The sequence below is a fragment of the Chlorocebus sabaeus genome, chromosome 1 (assembly GCF_047675955.1).
Source record: "Chlorocebus sabaeus isolate Y175 chromosome 1, mChlSab1.0.hap1, whole genome shotgun sequence".
In the NCBI taxonomy this organism is placed as follows: domain Eukaryota; kingdom Metazoa; phylum Chordata; class Mammalia; order Primates; family Cercopithecidae; genus Chlorocebus; species Chlorocebus sabaeus.
This window is the reverse complement of record NC_132904.1, coordinates 102,225,004-102,247,783: the sequence shown is the minus strand read 5'-3', so window position 1 is coordinate 102,247,783 and position 22,780 is coordinate 102,225,004. Positions and strand designations below refer to the sequence as shown.

The window sequence follows — 22,780 nt, the reverse complement described above, 5'->3', positions numbered from 1 at the left end:
CTTCCACTCCCTGTGTAATGTTGGATGAGTTTTTTTCACCTCTATGGGTCCCAGTTTTCTCATCTGAAAAATGGAAATAATACTACCTGCCTCATTAGAATGCTACAAAGATTAAAATCATTTATATGTGTAAAACTTTTAAAACTATACTGCACATTGGAAGTACTATATAAGTGTTTGCTATCATTATGAGATTATAAATTCTTGAAGAACCTCGGATATTACTTAAAAGCAACTTTTTCATAATATCTATGATCAGTCTTTTTCCCTGCTCAGTTTTTAAATTTCTGTTTGCATTTTTGTGGCATATGATTCTTATTTCTCCAAAACATGCATAAGGGGTCATCAAAACATACTGGGCTAAACCTGGTAAATTGAGAACAAAGCATTCTAGAGATTTCCCCTCCTTTTTAGGCATCTTTTAATAACATAATAGACACTTCTTATATGGTAACTAATTGTTGTTAAATGCTAAAATAAAACATACATATTTTCCTTGTTCAAGTATAGACAACTTAGTAAATGATAAAAATTCAGATACTCCATGAATTCTTGTATATCCTAGGGACCAAGCATTCCTGATCATTCATTAGCGGGCCTCAGGAGCTCCTGACCACTTTCCCCTGTAACTATTCAGTGATCGCACGTGCTCCAGTCCTTTGCTGCTTTCATCATTATTGTTCCCCATTTTTTAATTCACTTATTAAATTTTATTTCGCAAAGATATATGAAACACCTCCTATGTGACAGTTTCAATTCTAGATCCTGAGAATACAGCAGCAAATAAACAAATCAAATGTCTTGTTGTAACAGAGCCTACCTTAAATAAGTGAAGTGTAATAGAATATAAGGAGATAAAATATGCTACAGGTAAGAATAAAGCAAGAAAGGACAGTAGGGAATATCAGGATGGAGAATGGTGGTGGTCAGAGAGGGCCACATTGAGAAGGTAACATTAAGCAGTCTTGGAGGGGAAGCAGTGAGGTCTTCTTACACGTGTGGCAAGAGTATTCCAGGCAGAGCAAAGAGCATGCACAAAGGCTGTGGGATAGGGTGTTCCTGGTTTGCCATCATAAGAACTTTGATTTTACACTGAATAAGCTAGGAAGCCACTGGACAGCTTCAAGCAGAAGGGTAATTTGATGGTCCGTGAGTAACTTGCTAACAATCCAGCTTAAAGATGATGGTGCCTCTACCTTTAGTTCACTTCTTAATTGAATTAGTAGGTGTGTAAGTTGTCAAATAAAACTAAGTTGTATATACAGACCCAGTCAAGATTTTAGAAATAAGTCTAAACTCATTCTAAAGTTAAAAAGTAATGTTACTACATTGCAATTATTCCAAATTTAATGTCCAAAGCTCATATCAATAACACAAAATGTAAGGTAGTAAAAAACAAAACAAAAATTATGACTTAAGTGAAAATCCATTACTTTATGCAGAGATTTACTTCAACTACCATGCACAGATAAATAGTAGAAAATTCTAAATGCTTGAGATGACTTTGGGGAATAGTTTTCTTCATAGTCATATCTCTTACATGAAAGCAAACAATTGATGTTCAGCATAATCCCTAGTTTGATATTTCACACCAGTGACTTTGATCAGGCTTGCAATTCTATCATAGCCTGAAAAATGGGAAATACCATTCTTTAAATAGAAAGACTTGAGTTCTATTTATCCAGTAATTGAAAGCAATATTTAATTATTATTGTTAAAGATATGAAAACTAATGCTTTGTTAGGTCTAGTGTAAATACCTACATTTATATTATGGATTTATAGTACTGTTTCCATGGCATCCATAGTCACCACCATGCACAAATCCTGAAAAACTTTACATATGTTTATTGAGTTGATTTTATGAATAGTTTTGAAAAGGTATTTTCATACTATGCAAATTTCATTTTCTTAGTAATGAAACACAAACCTAATTAACTTTTTCACATAAGACAATTCTATTGAAGTAATCATTTTTTCAATGAAGGTTTTAAGTTAAGGGTTGGCAAGCTCCTCTATGTTAGGAGCTAGCCAGCTAGAAAATACTACAGGCTGTACTATAACTGTTGCAACTACTCAATACTGCTGTAGAAGTGGGAACGTAGCCATAAAAAAATGTAAATAAATGAGCATGGCTCTGTTCCAATAAAACTTTATTTATAAAAAATGCTGTTGGGCAGATTTGGTCCACAGGCTGTAGTTTGCTGACCCTTGTTTTAAAGGTTTGGAATGAAAACCTTCAGACTCGGGAAGATTTGAAGTTTACTGATAAACTAGTCGTTGTGGGTGCCTGAAGGCACAGCCTCAGACTTGGTACTATCTGTGGGCTTCAGCATCATCCGTTCCACATTTGTTTCAACTTAGCTGTTCATTTTCTCATCAGTGATTTCAATATACTGGCATCTGGGCTTCTTCAAACTCACTCCCTCCGATTTGCTTAAAGTAGAAGACTCTTAAGTCCTTTAACCCTTGCTATTGTTGTTGATGCAGTTATACTGTTTTTATTGTTTAAAGTGTTACTCTATGTCTTTTTAATCTAAATATCTGTGTGCAGAATTATAGTTTGGAATAGGAGTATTTCTCTATGTCAGATCAGAAAAACCCTGATTAATTCTGTTCCACTTTACACTTTATATTAATCTGTACTGAGTTAGGCTGCATAATGGCTTTTGCTAAGTTGGGCTGCTGTTTGAATTCACTTTTTGATATTATACTGCATCAATGCTCCCTTCCCTCTAAGGGCAAATCTTAGACCCCGTATAGACATATGGCTGAAGGCATCATTGGTCATACACTTCTGGTCACATGCTACTTGCTATAGTAACATCTGCTCCAATGGGTAGTGCTGACCTCCTGCTGACAACTACATGTCTTTAATTGGTCTCTTGGATCTAGTAAGGGTAAATCTACCTTGTTCCCATGTTTTTAGACAAGAAACAATAATTTCCAGTCTAGGTGTTGCTAAGAGGACTATTTTTTTAAAAAGTAAAAAATTCCCTTTCTACTGCTTTTTTTTTTTCCTGTTTATTTTTATAAACTACCTACCTTTTCCTGGCTACAGTAATATGAAGGTAACATAAACAATATGGAAGAACACAACTCACCTCAAACTTGTCATTCTAGTTCAACAGCCATTTTGACCATTTAAAATCTGCTAACTCTTCAATGTATTATATAGAGTTCCTGCATAAATCCATACAGATTTCCAGGGTGGGAGTGGGAAGCGGGGTCTCTTTCTAATATAAATTTACTTTAGAAGGGTATTTTTAAGACTGAATAAGCATGTAGACTCTGTGGTTCCTCATACCATTTATTTCATATATAATTGAGTGAAAACAGAAATAATGTAATGTAGGTAATATAAACTTCACAACATTCAATGACTAAAATGATTCAAATAACAAACATGTCAGGTCAAAATGCAAATAGGAATTAACATAATTCATCATGTCTAATATTAAATTACAGAATATTGGCCAACATGGTGAAACCCTGTCTCTAAAACTACAAAAAAAACTAGCTGGGTGTGGTAGCGGGCACCTGTAGTCCCAGCTACTAGGGAGGCTGAGGCAGGAGGATGGCTTGAACCTGGGAGGCAGAGGTCGCAGTGAGCTGAGATTGTGCCACTGCATTCCAACCTGGTGACAGAGCGAGACTCCATCTCAAAAAACAAAACAAAATCAAAACAAAACAAAATATTAAATTACAGAAAAAATAATCTCTTAGAATGCATCAGTGACAACATTTCAGTGTTACTTTCAGATTCTATGTACTATTTCTGAATTGTCCTTTCAAGATTGTGTTTGGGTATTTTAAGATACTTACAAATAGAAGTGCTTTTTAAATGAGTCATAGTTCAAATCTTTTTAAAGTGAGAATTGATAGAAATCTTACATACCCGTTGCTAAAATTCATAAGAGCTAAATGGTTCCCAGTGAAGTGACAGAGAATAATGTGTACTCACATCAAATACCCATGGCATGGAATCCTTTTTTGGCAGGGTATCATCTGGAAAGGACGCAAAAGGTCCAGAGAGGAATGTCTCTCACAAAATTCTTTCATGTGCCTTCCAAACGGCAATGACAGACGGCTGTACAGATAGGAGTTAAGCTGTTTTTCTTTTGTAGAGGATGCTTATTTGTTATGATCTTAACCTGGCGTCCATCAAAACAGAATGAAACCCTTAAAACAAACCTTGGAAGAGGGTAAGGATGTAGTCTTTTTTACGTTTATGACTCCTGTCTTAAGATACTAAAATCTTTGCATTTGTTACCAGATGGTAGACATTATCATATGAAGGAAAAAACCAATAAAAATCTTTAGGGCTATTGTCATCAGGTCAATCGATCTTTTCTCTTCTGCCATGAATAGCTGAGTCAATTTACATTACAGACTTTAAAAAAAAATAGCTTAAATAAATACACAGTGGTACAGAGCCAACACAGAACCCTAATGAAATCTTAGTGAAACACTGTCCTCACACCCACATCGCCAACTTCCATGTCCATACACATCCCATGTGCCAAAGGTTTTAATCAAACCAGACTTCTTATCCTCTGCAAAACTCCATGAACTTTCTTACCTCCTTGCTTTAGAGTGCTCTCTCCTCTCACTCCCATTTCTTCTAGAAAATTATATTTCTTAATTCCCTTCTTTTCCTTCCTCAAACAGTATTAAACTCTCTTACACTTTGAACCTAATATTTACCCATGCTATATTTTTATTTTGTATCTCTTACTCAACTTAGTTTAGCACCATGTATAAACCAACCAAGCACTGAAACATGACTCCTCAATATGATTCAACAATCGCATCTCTGTCATTGATCTCTGAAACCTCTTTACACAATTTTGCTATTGTATAATCTGTTAAGATGCATTAAACAGTTGATCTATGTATTAGCCTGCTTTCATGCTGCTAATAAAGACGTACCCCAGACTGGGTAATTTGTAAAGGAAAGGGGTTTAATTGACTTACAGTTCCACATGGCTGCAGAGGCCTCACAATCATGGCAGAAGAGCAAGGGACGTCTTACATGGCAGGAGGCTAGAGAGCATGTGCAGGGGAACTTCCCTTCCCATCAAGTCTCGCGAGACTTATTCACTATCTAAGAACAGCACGGGGAAAACCCATCCCCATGATTCAAACCAAGTCCCTTCCATGACATTAGAGGCTTATTAAAATTCAAAGTGAGATTTGGGTGGGGACACAAAGCCAAACCATATCAATCTATGACACAAAAAAATGTTCAAAACAAACAAAAACATAAGTGGCAAGTAAATATTTCCAAAACAGATAAGTACTATAAAGGATAGAGATTTGGCTAATGTTGTGCTGGGTTAGAAGGATATTCTAATCACTCATTAATTAGAGGCAAAACCATTCAGAAAACAATTGTCAGAAACGTTATTACCTGACTCTAAACAAAAATGTATCAATTTATAGTTTAACTATTAAGACTTCTCAAGCCAGGTGTGGTGGCTCACGCCTGTAATCCCAGCGCTTTGGGAGGCCGAGGTGGGCAGATCACTTGAGATCAGGAATTCGATACCAGCCTGGCCAGCATGGTGAAACCTCGACTCTACTAAAAATGCAAAAATTAGCCAGGCATGGTGGCGGGTGCCTGTAATCCTAGTTACTCCGGAGGCTGAGGCATGAGAATCACCTAAACCCGGGAGGCAGAGGTTGCAGTGAGCGGAGATCACACAACTGCACTTCAGCCTGGGCAATAGAGTGAGACTGAGTCTCAAAAAAAAAAAAAAAAAAAATTAAGACTTCTCAAAAGATCATGAGCAAAGGGTATCTTGGGGGTTGTGCATGTGTTCACACATGGGTAGTAACACTATCCATATAATTAGGAAATTGCTTCTAACGCATTAGTGAATTTTCAATTAACACAGGTTAACCTTTTAAATAATCACACAATATTTAAAGAATGTAGCATTCTTTTATGGAAATCTGTACACATATTGAAAACTATTGCTGATGGGCAAAATCTGGCCCACCGCCTGTCTTTGTATAAAATGTAAACTATGAATGGTTTTTACATTTCTTAATGTTTGGGGCAGCAGAGTGGGACAAAAGAAGAGTAGCATTTTTTCACACATAAATATTATTTGGAATTCAAATTTTAGTATCGATAAATAGAGTTTTATCAGAACACAGGCCTTTTCATTTATTTATGTGTTGTCAGTGGCTACTTTTCACTGCCACGTTGGAGTTGAGTTGAGTTGGGTTGACAGAGGTAGTTGAGTCCTAGCTCTGTCACTGACGGCTATGTGAGTTTGGGCAAATTATTTAAACTCTCCAAGTGTTGAAACTCAAGAATAATACAGGATAATAATTATATTTTCCTTTAAAGTTTTTGGAAAATTAAATATGTTAACAGACATAATAAAGTACTTAGTGCATAATGGCAGTAGTGGCGCCAAAAAGATATGCCTAAAACATAAGGATGCAGGAAAATTGAAAATAAAAAATGTCAAAAGATACACTTTTGACAAATAGGGCATGAGCCAAAAGAAAACTTCTATGTTAGTAGAAGAAGAAACAGACCTCAATACAAAAAGCATGACAAATGAGAGAGGCGTTCATTACCTAATCTAAAAATGGTTCAATTTACCTGGAAGATGCTAAAAATTCCAAAATATTTTGTATCAAAGTATATCTCATACTAAGTAAAAAATTATAGAATTAGAGTAAGAAATTGACAAATGTGACCAAGATGGGAGATTTCCTTGTACTTCTCTCAGTTAGGTCAAGCAGTCAGAAATTTAATAAAGATGCAGAATATTTGAACAAATATAACCTCTGACATAGGTCTTGCACTGTATTTCAAACTTAATAGTGCATTATGATTATATAGAACCTTGTAGCTAAAAATCAGAAATAAATATTATTCTAAAGCCCTATGAAATATTGTTAAAATTGACCATGTACTCGAATGTGAAAAAAATCCCAAAGGATTTCAAAGGATTAATATCAGAGAACACGTTTTCTGGCCAGAATCCATTGAGTACTTCACAACAATGCATGCTATGTACCTTAACAAACATGACAGAAAGAGAAGTGAAAAAAAGACATGAATAGGCCTTAGAATCATGAAAGAAATCAAAGCATTGGTTAAAAAGCTTTTACAGAGCTTATGCACAAATATCTTAAGGTGTAGTCTACTGAACTTTTGAAAAGAAACTAATTTAAACATTATGTAAACTCATCCAGAAAACAGAAAAGTATGTCATATTCTGCATCATATTCTAGAAAGCCAATATAACCTTGCTACAAAATTGTCAAGTACATTGGGATAAATATAAATTATAGATCACTAAGGAACAACATTCCAAGAAAAAATTATTAGCAGATAGTTCACTGTGGCAAGTGCATAGAAGTTGGATTTAAGGAGGGCAATACTGGGGCCAAGGAGAAAAGTTGGTTGATGTGGGAGAGTGAAGAGTCCCAGAACAAGGGCAGCAGTAGTTAGAATGCAGAGGAGGAAATGCATTTAGGATATTTTTAGGTGATACACATTTGGCAGGATTAATGATTGGTTAGATATGATTGCATGAAGGGAAAACATGGAGTAAAGAAGGCTCCTGTATTTCTAGCATGTGTCACCCTCTAGGATAGAAAATGAACCAAAAGAAGCAAGGAAGTAGTGAACCAAAAGAAGCATTAATTCACTCTTGAAATAATGAGTTTTGAGATACAAATGGGATATTTAACAGTTACTATGTAAATGAGTCTGGCTCAGGGGAGAGGAATGAGTTCTAAATACATATTTTAAAGTCATTGTTATATAAATGGAATTGAGACCATGTGATTCGTTCATTCATATTTATTAAGTGTGACTGTATGGGGGCACCATTTTTGTTCAATGAGCAAGACAGAGTCCCTATTCTGATAAATCTTAAAGAGCCTGATGATGAAGATATAATTAAACACATAGTTAGAATAAAGTGTTTGACAGAGATAATATAGATGCTATGGGAATGCACAGAAGGGGATTTAACTCACTTGAAGGTAAGTGTGTGGAAGAAGACTTCCAGAGGAAGTTATGCTCTGACCCAAATGGTGAATAAGAGTTACCCAAGAAAAAGGTTGAAGGAATGACATTTGCAAAGCTGTCAAGGCAAGAGAAAGAACTTAGTGTGCACAAATCTGTGGAAAAACCATTTTCTCTGAATCTTGATATTTCAGGGGAAGTGGACTATGAAATGAGATGGAAGAAACAATCAGGAGACAGATTGTGGAGCATCTTTTAAATTTGGACTTTATATGAAGAGTAATGAGAACTCATGAAATCATTCTAATTAAGAATGTGACATATGTAGTTTGTATTGAAGAAGTTTACAGTCAAAGTAGCCGAGGACAGAACCCAGGTAAATGTCAGCATTTTAGGGGCAATGAGAGCAAGGGATGTCTATGAAGGAAAAAGAAAATAAGCTATCACAATTTATATTTTGATTTGTTTTTTCATGAATTTAGCAGTAGTAATGAGAAATGCGCATGAAGGTTTAAATCTCATAATATAAAATATTAACCAAACACCTTGATTCATGATCAAGGATATTAAAATGATAAATATTTATTAGTTTAAGAATAAATTAATAACATATTAATGATGATGGTAATAAAAGAATAATAGTTATAACTTAATATAATAATGCCAGGAACTTATAAGGACTTTATATAAAACACATAACGACCCAGTAGATTTGATTATTAATGCTATTTTGTCAGTCTAGAAAGCTGAGATCTCTTGATATTAGGGAAATTATCCAAGGTCAAACATGTAATAAGCTGTAAAGCTGGTATTTGAATTCAGGCACTTAACATTGCGATATTATGACTGTCCTCTACTGACAACATCTGTGCTATAGAACTGAAAATTTCTATTTGATATAAAATAGAAAATTTCCATTTAACAATAAAAATATTGGCAGGTATATCACAAGTCCAACTATAAGGAATTTATATATTGTATCTGAGAATTCTCTTCCACTACAACAAATAGGAAGTTACTACTCTCCATAGTTCTGATACAATACCTGTTATAACATGATGAATAAATTATAAAGCATATCTGTTAAGTAAACCATACTTTTGACATAGATTTCATACTGTATTTCAACCTTAATTGTACATTATCATTTATATACATTTGTTTCTTTTTTGTAGTAAAAGGGAAAATTCATTGAGGCAATTTTTCTTGAGGCAAGGTGTTCCATCAGAGCTTTCAAAAGATCTTTTCCTCCATACCTTCAGATAAATGACATTTAAAAAATATATTGTCAGGAAATCATAATTCATTTGCAAATTTATTGCTTTAAGTAAGTTGTGGGTCACTGAAAACATGGAACCAGTAAGAAAACCTACACAGCCTTATTTTCATGGTAAGAAAATTGCTAAACTATTATAACCACGTTTCATCAGTCTAAAGATTTTTAAGGAACATGTTCTCTTTCCTTAGTCCTCGAACATGGTTGACTAACTCAACTGAAAATTTCTGCATATGCTCAGGGCTCTATAAAAGCAAAAAAAAAATTAAGCAATGGGGATCTCCCTCTGTCACCCAGGCTGGAATGCAGTAGCCCAATCATAGCTCATTGCAGCCTTGAACTCCTGGGTTAAGAGATCCTCCCACCTCAGCCTCCAGAGTATCTAGGTCTACAGGTGCACACCACCATGTTCAGCTAGTTTTTATATTGTTTGTAGAGACAGGGTCTTGCTATATTGTCCAGGTTAGTCCTAAACTGCTGGCCTTGAGTGATCCTCCCACTTTGTCCTCCTAAAGTATCAGAATTACATGCGAGAGCCACCAGACCCAGCCAAAAAATTTTGTATACAATTTTATTATTTCAAAAAATTCATTAAAATAATCACCATGGGAAAAAATCAGAACTTTTGGACTCCTATACTCTTATTTTGTAATCTGTTTGTTGGAATTTTGAATTTCCATGGAGTAGGGCACCATCACCTTTCCAGTGAGCAGGGCCTCTAGAGGTCTTATTCAGATCTGCTCTCATCTCATATTCAGTGCCTGAATACTGACAATGGGAAGGAATCAGGAAAGGAAGAACAGCACCCAGTTGATGTGTCAGTCAACAATGTGTGTCCAGAACCTAGTAAGTGATGACAACGAAACTGACCCAGTATAAATATTCATGGAGGACTGCATATTTATGTCCCTGCCATCCCATTCAGGCTTCTTTAACCCTTCGAATGAACTGCTGGCACCTGGAAACCCTCTGCAGGCTTCTGTATTTCATCTCTAGGATTTCTCCATTCTGTCAACCCACTGTTTATTTTGCTGCTAGTTGCTCTGCTCTCTTCTTTATTTGACTACCCTTGTTTTAGTTTCATATCAATATTATTTGCTCAGCACCTCTGTTCTGATTCATTCATCTTGTTAGATTTCAGTACTCCTTCAGGATGACTTCCAGCATCTGCCCTCGAATCCTTCACTCTGTAACTAGGGACAGTGGGAGGTGAGGGATAGGCACTCCCTTTGCCTCTTCTCACCAAGAAAAAGAAGCCGGACACATAACCCTCTTTACAAAGACAGTCATTTATGTGCCTTTATCCCATTCACTCACCCCTTAGTTCATTTCTCCACTTTCTAATCCTAAGTAGTAACAGCCTGTGGAATCTCGGTTAATGAAGGCAAGTAATGAGTGTTGCGGTGACTCCAAAGGAGATGCTCTGAAGAGAGTTGAACTCCCTTGCCTGATTCTGATTGTTATTTCTCCCTTAGTTACAAGTGAGAATCTTCATAGGAAGCACAATTGTTATTTTTATACTTGTATCTCCTTTTGCTCTCCCACTAGCCTGGCTCCAGCAGGAAGGCAGGAATGTATGCTCCAAAGACACAGTTAGCTGTTCTCCTTCTCCTGCTGGAATGGATGATCCTCATACTTGGTAGCTGGCAACAAGTAAATACTGACTGTCAGTCTGGCTATAAATGTAATAAGAGTTTGTAAGCAAATATATTTGGATGACTGATAAAAATTATTCTAAATCCTGATGAGACTTTTTTCCAGAGAGTCTTCATAAAAGATTTACAAAAAGGAAACTCCTCTTCATCCCAGTGACGGTTTTAGACTTGAAGTTTTGTTTTGTTTTGTGTTTTTTTGGGGGCAGGGGGCATTTGTTAGGAAATACGTTTTTTCCCTGAGTTATTAAAACAGGGTTTAGTACTCTCAAACATTAAAGGTAAATCTCTTCTTGGGATCATATGAGCTTGGAACCTGACAGATTCTTAGTTTTTCTAAAGTTATATGTAAACTAATTCTTTTGCTATTCTAATTTTGCTTTTAATAAGAAAAAATGAACCATGGGAATTTTAAGAAGTAAAATCAATGGTAGATTTGTGTTGGTGGAATGTGGTAATTAGGAATCAGAGATGGGGAGAAATTAGGAAAAGAATGGTGCTTGTGATCTGCAGTCCAGACACTGAGCATTTTTCTGTGCATAGCTCCCAATCCACTTGACAGGTATACAGTTACCCCTGACCTTCCTGATTCTACCTCTATCTGAAAGACATTTTTAAAAAGCAGTTGGTATCTGTAATTTTAATTCGTTGTGAACTGATGTCAATATGCTGTATTCCTTGGAGATATCTGCTTTGTCATCCTCCTATATTACTTATGAATTAGGGTTTAAGGGTTTTGAGGCACCTTATTAGTCTCCAGAGAAACAGAAGCAATAGAATATATACAGATACATACAGAGAGATTTATTATAAGAAATTGGTTCATGCAATAATGGAGACTGAGAAATCTAATAATCAGTAGGATCAGTAGAACCAGTGGTGAAGTTTTAGTCTAAGCTTGAAAGCCTGAGAACCAGAGGAGCCAATGACGTAAGTCTTAGTCCCTAAGTCCTAAGGACTGAAATTCAGAGGATGGATGGCATAAGTACCAGTCCGAGTCCAGAGGCCTGAGAACCAAGAACACCAATGTCCAAGGGCAGAAGATGGAAGATACAGCTTAAGCACAGAGAACAAATTCACCCTTCCACCAAATTTTTGTTCTATTTAGGCCTTCAATGGATTGGCTCATGCCCACCTTCACTAGTAAGAACTATCTGGTCGACTCAGTCTACCATTTCAAGTGTTGAGCTCTGCTGGAGGCAACCTCACAGATACATTTAGAAATAATGTTTTGCTAGCTATCTAGGCATCCGTTAGCTCAGTCAAGTTGAAACATAAAATTAACTATCGCAGCATCCATATCTGGTAAAAGAGAAGGACGGACGTTCCCAGTGAGCCTGAAATCATCTTGCCTAGCTACTCATTACGCTAGGTTCCTAAGGAAGGAGGAGAAAATGGGAAAGAATAAAAGAATATTTCTTATTGTAATGCAATAACAAAATGGAGAAGAAGAGTATTGGAGTCGAGAACCCAAAAGGAAAATAGGAGAGTTCTCTGGAATGATTTATAGAGACTTATTTTGGAGGGAATAAAAGGTATGTCATTTAAAGGTGTTTCATGCCTCTAACTCGTCATTTGCTCCTTTTTCTGTTACCTGAATCTCAACATTTTTTTTTTTTGCAAGAGGATTAAAGGCAGTTTAAAAATAAAAGACATACATATACTAAAAACCAAAAAGTAGAAATAAAATAATAAGATCTATCTCTCCTCCAGCATAAACATGCTACTCTTTCCATCCCCTCATCACCTCTTGCATTGGCTTTAGCATGCAATGGCAGCATATGCATATTATACCACCCAGGACATTGTTTCCTAGGTTTCTGAAAATATGTTATGCAATATGTAGAATATACTTTTGTAAAAAAAAAATGCTAACAAGAAACAAAACAGACCAAAGGGAACGAGCCAAAGGAAAATTTTCTGCTCTATGCTTTGCCAAATATCTCTCTCCTAGGAACAATTTACATAATATTACAAAATTTATTGAGATATTGGATACAAGATATTTAGAAACCTCTAAAATAATACCACAAACTTCCATAGCAGTAATGTGAGCAAAACATTGAACATTAAGCATTAAAGAGAGTCAGGATTATGTAAAACGAGGTCATTGTCAGCCATTGCAGAATCTGGGCATGAGATCAAAATTGCTGGCCCTCTTAACAGCTTTTAAAAATACCAGCAACGATCACTAGAAATTTAAAAAATGTTAGTATTCTGCTCATATCTCCCTCAATTGTAAATTCACCTTGTTACCTGGGGTGTTAGGAATGGCCATAAACCCATCATAAACATTTGAAAATCTGGACAATACACACAGGTAAAAAGTGTACTCCTTTATTTCAAATGGGAAAATAACCATTGCTTATATTAAACATATTTAAATTGATATCTTCTCCGCTCAAGGAATTGACATCATATTAATTTGGCTTGAAAAAAAGTAAAGGTTTTCTATTACCAGAAAAACTGATTTTTAAAATATTTTCTGTATATTTTGTTTAATTAGGTCTAAATCAAAAATGTTATCTTTCAGCCTGCTCAACATTTTTTTTTGTGATAACAAAATTGCATTTAATTCAAGTAATACCTATCCCAGTCAGCTTTTCATTTTGGCTGTTCTGTTAGCTATTTGATCTATTAAAATATGACACTATTAATAAAAAATGAATTACATCATTAGTTATTAAGGCCCTAAAATTGTTTGATACCTATTGTCAAGCACTTCACTAGATTAATTCATTAATTCAATTAATATCCATAGCAAGCCTCTCAGGGGTTACTATGCTAGACAAAAAAAGGTGTAAATGTAAGAAAAAACAGTGATTACTAGAGAAACACAATTCTGGGGGAAGAACAGATATGTAAACGTATACACAACACCATGTGAAAATTATTAGCAAAAGTGTTATGCGCAGAGTGCTCACTAAGTTCTTTTCTTCTGTAGTACATTATGAGTCAATAAGAGATTTAAAAATTTCAGTCATAGTGAAATGTATTATTTCATATGAGCTCACTGGTTAGATGTGTTATGTTGTCCGGTATGGTAGTCATGAGCCAAATGTGGCTATTTAAATTTAAATTTTTTAAAATTAAATAAAACTAAAAATTCAGTTTCTTAGTTGTGTGTCACATTTTAAACCTGCAATAGCTTCATGTGGTAGAGATAATCACACTTGATAACTCAGATTACAGAACAATTCCATCATCACAGAAAGTTCTCTTGACCAGTATGAGTATGGTGGGACTAGTTTACTTATCAACTCAAAGATCTTATTAAAGTTTGTAGTTAAGCGATTTTTCTAATTATTTTTCCAGAAAGAGGCAATGATCTTTTTGGAAAGCAGTTGTGTTCCAAATTAAGATTTTAAAATATTAAGCTATATGTCAAAAGCAAGTTTCTGGTTGTTAAATAGAGTGTTGTGTGCTATTTCCTAATGAAGTCAGAGCACCGAACTTCATTCATTTTCATTACTGTCTTGCTCATCATTGAATTCTCAGTACCTACTAAGGTGTCCAATACAGACAAATTGAAAAATAAATATTTATTGAATGTTGAATGAATAAATTGAATAAATAAATGAACAAATGCTTTTTTTTTCTTCTTTGAGAGGTAGTCAAATGAAAAGAAGCAGGTTTTCCTGCTGATAAGATCAGGTATGCCATGTGCTATCTTTCTGTTGCTGTTCACCATTTCCAGGTAGGGAATAGAATATTTGAATTAAAAAATAGAACGAAATCTTAAAGATAATTTGAAAAGATCTTAAAGATAATGCAGTTAATGTTTTTTAAAAGCAGATACAGCCAAAAGTACAACATAGGCAAGTTCATACAGTTAATTAGTAGCAGATCACAGGACTTCTATCATAGCAAATAGAGGATCATTCCTTTAATTGCCATAATTCAACATAAAAACACTACTCCAAGGTATGATAGAGTCAGCTCTTGTATTTTGAGAGAGTGTTTTGGCACTGTCGGGATTAAGATATCAGAATGACTGTGCGGCCCAACAAAATACCTTATTCCAAAATATGGATTCATGACGCATCAGAAAATAGTGTTCCACTCAAGTTGGTAAAGAAATTCAGTCATTCAGCCAGTTATTTAAAATGGAAAAAAATGTTTAGATAATCAGTTCATGATAACAGTACAGGAGGAAAGAAAAGTACCAAGATATACCAAAAAGTATCAAAAGAAATAAGATAGTATTTTACTTACTATCTTATCTCTTTACACTTGGATTTTGTATATTACTTTTGAAATATTTTGATTTTAATGTTGATGTGTATAATTATTTGAAGTCTTTTTTTCTCTTTATGATGTGAAAATGTGAATTACTCTCGGCTATGTTTATCATGAGTTAATCATCTGTTCATACCTCAGTTGGTGAGAGTGATACATAATTATAAGCACAGTATCGAAGGGGAAATAAATAGAGTTTGTGATCTTAAACTTATAAAATAAGCACGACAATTTCTAAGGGAGAAAAAATTTTCCTTCTGCTTTGAGAGCACTCAATTTAGATCAAGAATGTTGGGAAACATGATGTATCATGGCAAGGAAAACCATATGAACATCAAGAAACAGTCATTTTCCTGACGTGTTATTTTTTGTTTAGGCAATTACTTCTTGAAATAAAGATATCTGTTTTGAAGTTGAGTTGGATAATTACTATAGGAGAAAATGCTAAGAACTAGTTATTCATTCTGAAGCAACAATTGAAGAGAACTAAGAAATTCTAGAAGTTGTGTCAATTGGGTAGAAGCAGAACAGTTAAATTCTAGGATGACTGTATGCAAAAAGTAGGCTTTGGGCAGAAAGCCAGTAAGTAGGTTAAAGGCTTATAAGACACTACTGTTAGAAGAAGTCATGGCTGTACCATGATGAGTTTAAGACTCTACAGGCCGAAAGTTAATGAGACAAAGAGTTTTTAAATAACCACATATATGCCTGCTTATAGTAGAGAGATCTCATGGTAGGAGGTAATGGGAATGACTCAAGGTTGGAGCATCTGACTTGCTATGCATAAGGAAGGACCTTGGAAAGTAAAAATGGATAGAAAAGCAAAGTGCCAACTTAATCCCTGTTCTGTGTCCCCACTAATGCATGAATTATACCTATAACCCTCTTCTTGCCAGAGATGGATTTATACAGGGAGATAAGGAAAAAGTGAGATACAGGTTCCACTGGTATTTCCATGAGAGCAAGTTGTAAAATAAGCATCTTCTGCCCAAGGTGGAGAACTAGGATATGTCATAATGAACCACAGGTAGCAACATCTCATCTATACCATGATATATATTTATTGACATTATGATTCAATTTTCAGTGTCCTGTTGCTCAAGGATTTTTCCAACAGTTAGAAATGAACAGGGTGATGTTTTCTTCTAATATGTAATTCATCCCCTAGGATGCTTTAGATTGTTAACCAATAACAAATAATAGTAGGCAATATAAGTAGATTCCCATATTTCCAAACGAGAATTAAAGTATGCCGCAACCTTACAGAAAATGTGATGATGATATTAAATCTGCTGAGCTTGTTTCTATAAGGGAAATTTACCAAGAATACCAATAGAAATGATGTACTAAAAACACTATTGGTATGACACCTTAAATGACACTGTTTGCATCTGATTAAAAATGTAAATTTTAGTAATAAAGATGAATTCTTTTAATGGGTTTTCATCTTTGAATATAGGAGATTATACTTTGGATTCTGGAAGGTAGATTATGTCTTCAAAAGTTTGAAAAAAATATTTTGAAAAGATTTAAGGATATTTATTATCCTTACTCATTTGGTAGATAGAAAAGGCTATTTATTACCCTTACTCATTTCATACATAGACTTCCATTCAAGAATATTCTTAAAATGCTGCCTATTACAACCTTTGTTTTAACTTCTTATCTTTTCATAACTCTTAAACCTGAAGGAAAAAAGGACTGAAGACAGAACCCACAGATGATCCCTTAATGCTTATTTTTAAATATAATATATTGATATGATTCTAGTCACTAAATAAAAAACAAGAAAAACATAAAAATAAAAAACAAGAACTGCAAAACATGCATGGGCACTCCTTAAGTTGTTCCTCCAGCTGAAAAATAAAACTATATCAACCACTGAACAAAATGTATGGATTGTTAATAATGCAATATGTGAGTTATTTACCTTGTCTCTCCCACACACAGGTGACATGGGATCACTTATTAATCTTTCAAAACTGGTAAAGTGAAAGGTTGCCAGCAAGCAGAAGTCTTATTGCCAAACCTCTATCATTATTGTCATGGCCCTTCAATTACTTGCTTAGAGTTTTGTATTCCAAACTCAACGTTATGGATCACTTATTTTAATATGTTCCAAAACATTAAGTCATTTGCCTTAGAAGTAAAGTAACATATTTATGTTATCACTGAACCTGAAATATCACAGAAAAAATTTTAAAAGTAGTTATTATGATATATGTATTTGGTCCTCCTCTGTTTCCTGACTTACCATTACTAAAATCCCTGGAATTTCTAGGGACAGAAGATTGTCTCAGTATGCTAATGAGATAACTGGTGGTTGGGGGTTCTTAGATAGCTCCAAGATGGCAGCTTGTTACCAAAAGACAAAGGCAGGATCAGAATGTTGGGAATTTTAGTCCCATACACCAACCTCTGGGGAGAAAGAGCAACGTGAAAGTTAAGTTGGTCAATGGCCAATGATGTAATCAATTATGCCTACATAATGTAGCTTTCATAAAAACCTAAAGGACAGAGGTAGGAGGGCTTCCAGATAGCTGAACATGAGGAAATTCCTGGAGGGTAGCTCACCTGGGAAGGGCATGGAAGCCCCACACTCCTTTCCCCACACCTCTCTCCATCCATTTATTCGATTTGTCTGTTCATCTGTATCCTCTGTAATATCCTTTATATGAAGGAGGAAATGAAAGTAAAGTGTTTTTCCTGAGCACTGAGATGCTCTTGCAAATCAATCAAACCCAAGGAGAAGGGTCACAGGAACCCCAAGTTATAGCTGGTTGGCTTCCGAAGTGAAGTTTAGTCTTGTGGAGGACTGAGCCTTCAACCTGTAGGATCTGATGCCAAATAACTCCAGGTAGATAATGTCAGGATTGAAGGAAGTGCTCTGGAGGGTCACTTAGCTGGCGTATGGGAATAACCTCCACACATGTTGGTGACCAGAGGTCACAGAATTGTTTTTGTTGATTGTTGTGTGAGAGCAGGAAAAGCACTTTGGTTTGTTTTTCTTATTCACATAGTTATCTTAACTTCAATGAAGTTACAGAGCATGGTTTGCTAATGAATAACCTTGTGAATCTGAAACTCGTTTAATTAGAAATTTTTCGCCAAGATAAAAATACACATCAACCATTTTCTGATTTTAGCGATGTTAGAGATCAAAACAATTTGCTAAAAAACCAAAGTCATATAAGGCCATTTCACATTGAAAATCAGAGTTTTGCTGATATAGATGAAGAAATTGGACTTACCCCTGTCTGTGTCATACAGGAAGACAAAACAGTTCCATTCGTAGTGATCCAGTAGACTCAAGAGTGCTCCTCGTAACGAAGGTCTTAGTTGCAGCACGAACTGGCTCTCCCCCTCAGTAGGGAAACTTGGTGTGATGAGGGAGATATGTAAGGCGCTGCAGAATGAGGTCAAGGTATGTACCGACCTCTTATCATAGAGTCCAAAAATGGCAAATACTCCTCTAGAATACTGGGAACAGACTGAAACAAGAGGAAGAAAACACCACAAACTATTAGCACACTCAAATTGTTGACTTTAAAGTCTACATTCTAGAAAATTAAAAAAAAAATAAAAATTACCGAATCATTGGATCTGTCAGGAATATAAGATAAAGAGTAAAAGTGAAGTGTAGAATTAATTGCACAATCAATGAATTCTTGGGCTTGTACTCAAAGCCTTACATTGAGTAAAGCTGATCTGAATTAAAATTCTGCATTAAGAAGACAATTGGATTAAAGGGAAATTTGACTAAAATAAAAAAAAAATATGGCCTTCCATAATAATGTGGCAAATCCTATGCTAGAGAACTTTAGGTGTGACAAATCCAAAATTATTTTCTGCATTTTTTTCTTACATGCAAACATATAATAATATAAATTTGAAATTTTTGAGTATTAATTGAAGGAACATTTATAATACCTTTTGCCCTCCCGCATAAACTATAAGTACATATGTTCTATTCTTGAATTGGATTATAGTTTTCACTCCGCCTAAATTGTTACTTTTTGTTTGCTTGCTGTGGCAATTTCATTTTAATCACAGTCTTAGAGTCTCCTCGAATCATGTTTGAAAACAGACGTTAGGCTGCTAGAAAGTCATTCTTGGCATATCTGAGAGGTTTAGTGAATTTTGGGGCCAGCTGCGCACGTTCTAGGCAGACCAAAAAGTAAAGATAAACCAATTCCAAAACCCAACAGAAGCAAGCCAAATAAAGTAAGAGGACCCCAGGGAAACAGGTACACAGCCTCATCTTGCCTTTCTTGGTCCATGCTCCCAGTTGCTACAAAAACGGTGAGGCAACATCTAAATAGAAAAAGATTCTTCTCAAAATTCTTTTCCAATCATATTTTTATTACTCTTTTAACAGAACTGATTTCTGGTCCAAATTGGTGTGAGTTTCTCCAATTTATATTTTAAGGGACAGAAATCTGCAAAGGAGATACCATAAAGAAAGTATATTTGAATTCCAAATTCTTACAGCTTATCATGTATGGCTAACAGTCCTATTTCTTCTTGGCTTATGTAGCTAGCTTAAGAAGTGTTTAGGTCTATACAATTTTTATGTTTTCTGATTTTACTTACTAATCTTACTTGCATTAGCTATGAATACATAATATGGCAAGAATTAAATGAAATTATGTAAAAGTGCTATGCTATGAGGACATAGGATGTGATTAATAAGTGGCAGATTTTAACACAGATTTTCTATATGCACTTGTGTAGTTAAATAGTTTTATTTTTTAATAAGAGAATAAAAGGTTTAGTAAATGAAATACTACAGTTGATTCAAAACCAAGAAATGAGGTATTCAGATTCTAAACAGAAATACCATTTATTCTGATAGATATTATATTAAGGTTTATACAGAAATTCTATCAAAGAAGAGCCATCAACTAATTCTATGCTCACCAAGGAACTAGAATTTGATCCTCTGAGAAGACTGACCAACAGGGCAGGCTTGTTCTAACAATGTGACTGGCTATAATTTTCTTGCAAGATATAAGGAAGATTCTAATTTAACTTTCAGGCATCTTAAGTTTAACTTAATGCAATTCTGATAACTTAAGTGATTTAATAAATCAAGTTGCTGCATTAGACCCTAATCTGTAAATGTTCCACCAAGTCTTTGGATGCAAGTATGTAAGTGGTCCACATTTAACATCAGTAGAACCTGGAGTTACCCGGCTCCTTCATGTTTTCCTATTTTTTGTTCTACTGGTTTTCTTGCAAACTGAGGGCCAACTCTCAAGCTTTACATGATAAATAATATGGTTCGATTAATTTTTATTTTACTCTACTGAAAAAAGTAAATTGAAGAGCTATGGAATTCAAATCTGAGATCCTGGCTTTTAGTTTGGTGCTGAAACTATACACAAATTTTAATACTTGTTCTAGAAAATATAAACAAACAAGATTTAGAAGTCATGTACTTTAACTTATGCATATAATGAATATTTACATAATCTTTTAAAGTATGCCACTTGAAAACCATACGATTTTCAAGCTTTGGCTTCTAAATTGTGTTTTTCTAGGAACCCCATAAGTTCCCTGGAAGTACTCATGTAGCTTTATATGAAGACTTTTGCTGAGAAAGCATTGGGTGGGCAGTGCTGGACTCCTTTTCTTGGTATCCCTCCCTTCCACCCTCACAAAAATCCAAGAGCACTTCTGCTTTCATCTATTTTAAATATCGAACAACTGACAGTATAAAATTTTATGTCCAAAGTGTACTACACTGCTAAAGTTCAAAAACAACAATTGTGCTATACATAAAATCCATCTACTCTTTATTCCTATTATATTGTTTTCATTGTAATCATTATAACTTTTCACTATTCTGGTACTCACTATACTATTTAATATTTTAATTTATTATGCTGGACCTCAACAAACAGTATTTTCTGATATTTTATTGTCTTCTACTGCATTCATTCATTTGCATCATCATACATATCTATTTATTCTGCTTTTCATAGTTGTCTGTCATTCTTCCTCTATTCATATATACTTACTTTGAAACTATAGTCTTAGGCTGATAAATTTGCTTCTGATGTATTCTGTCACTAGCATTTTACATTCCCTTTGCAAATTTATAGCTGTAGTCTTATTCTTTTAAACATTTATTTTTTCCTATTTTATCTAGATCATAGGCTTGGCAAGTGAGCGTTATTGGGTTTTGTGTGTATGAGGATAGATTGTCAGTCAACTATTCAATGTTGTTATGTTGGTATGCTAACTTGGATAGTATTTTATTTGACCCAATGGTTCAAATTTTAAAATATAGCTCTTTCCATATATAGTATTATAATCTAGCTTTGAAAACACTCTTTAATCAAAATTTTGCTTGGCTGAATCTTATGGCATCTATTGTTACTTAGCATACAAATAATTATTCAAACAATAAAACTTCTTATATTATATAAATAAACTCAAACGTAAATTAATGAAAGTAAACTAAGCTGAATTGAATGTGTTCAGAATACATAAAATGGAAAAATGTAAATTTTAATGTTTTCATAAAATGGCAAAATAAATGAGAATTAATGCTTAGCCACTAAATACATGCAATGATATTAGGTTGATCTATATTTTAAGGTATAAACACTAATCAGAATAAGGCTTGCAATGAAATGTTATAATTTTAAGTGCACGTTCTGTGTTCTGTTTCACTAACAAGATCACTTGGATTATGTATTAAATAAATGAAGACATACAATAAACACATGATACTACTCTATTTTTTACCTGACTGTGTCAACTAAATATGTCTTCTCATCAGTATCATTCCCACTTTCATTCCAGATGCCACCTTCCAGATGCCAAGCTAAGTCAAAAGATTATATAATTTGTGATGATTTGTAGTTCTATATCACATACAAATCAAAGGACATCGCCTTAGCTCAGTGTTTCCCAAGTTATGGGACATAATCCAAGAGATGTGCTGAATTGTACTGACCATTGCAGCATGGTGAGGAAGAGCACAGTTCTTTCTTCCATCTATGGCCCTTCTCTTTCTCCTGTATCTTCAGTTTTCCACCTCTTAAGAAGTTCCTCTAACTGCTTTTAAACAAGCACAAGTCTTTTCTTTCATAAAGCAAAGAACTTCCCTGACCTCATGCTTCCTATCTCTCTACTCTTTTACAGCCATATAGTTGAAGGAGTCTTCTGCTCACACTCTTTTCAATTCATCTGGCTTCCACATTTTCCAACCACCAAAACTAGTCTCTTCAATTTTGCTAGCGACCAACTTGCATCCTAAATCTTAGAGTTTAGCTTTTATCTTACTGGAATTCCCTGGTATGCTTGATACATTTGGACACTTCTTTCAGATGCTTCTTTGCCTGGCATTCCTAACACCACAGCTATGCTCTCTCTGCTCTCTCTGGGCATTTCTTAGTGTCTTTGAACACTTCTTACTCTGCTCCTTTAAAATTGGTGTACCTTAACATTCTCTCTCGATCTGCCTTTTCATTCTAAATATATTTCCTAAGTGAAATCATCCAGTTCTGTGGCTTTAGTTACCATCTATGTTCTCATGATCTCCCAAACTGTACCACCCACTTCAAATCTTTCTCTTGAACTCCAGATCATGTACCTAATT

At 34.8% G+C, this 22,780-nt stretch overlaps 1 protein-coding gene across 5 annotated transcripts in view; it reads right to left on the bottom strand.

Moving 5' to 3' along the window:
- GRIA4 (glutamate ionotropic receptor AMPA type subunit 4) overlaps positions 1-22,780 on the bottom strand; it is a 375,959-nt gene that overhangs the window by 215,170 nt on the left and 138,009 nt on the right. For all 5 annotated transcript variants that reach the window (XM_008020706.3, XM_008020702.3, XM_008020705.3 and 2 more), the window contains exon 4: positions 18,420-18,659. In XM_008020706.3, coding sequence (XP_008018897.1) covers positions 18,420-18,659 — 240 coding nt within the window. The remainder of the gene's footprint in view (positions 1-18,419; positions 18,660-22,780) is intronic.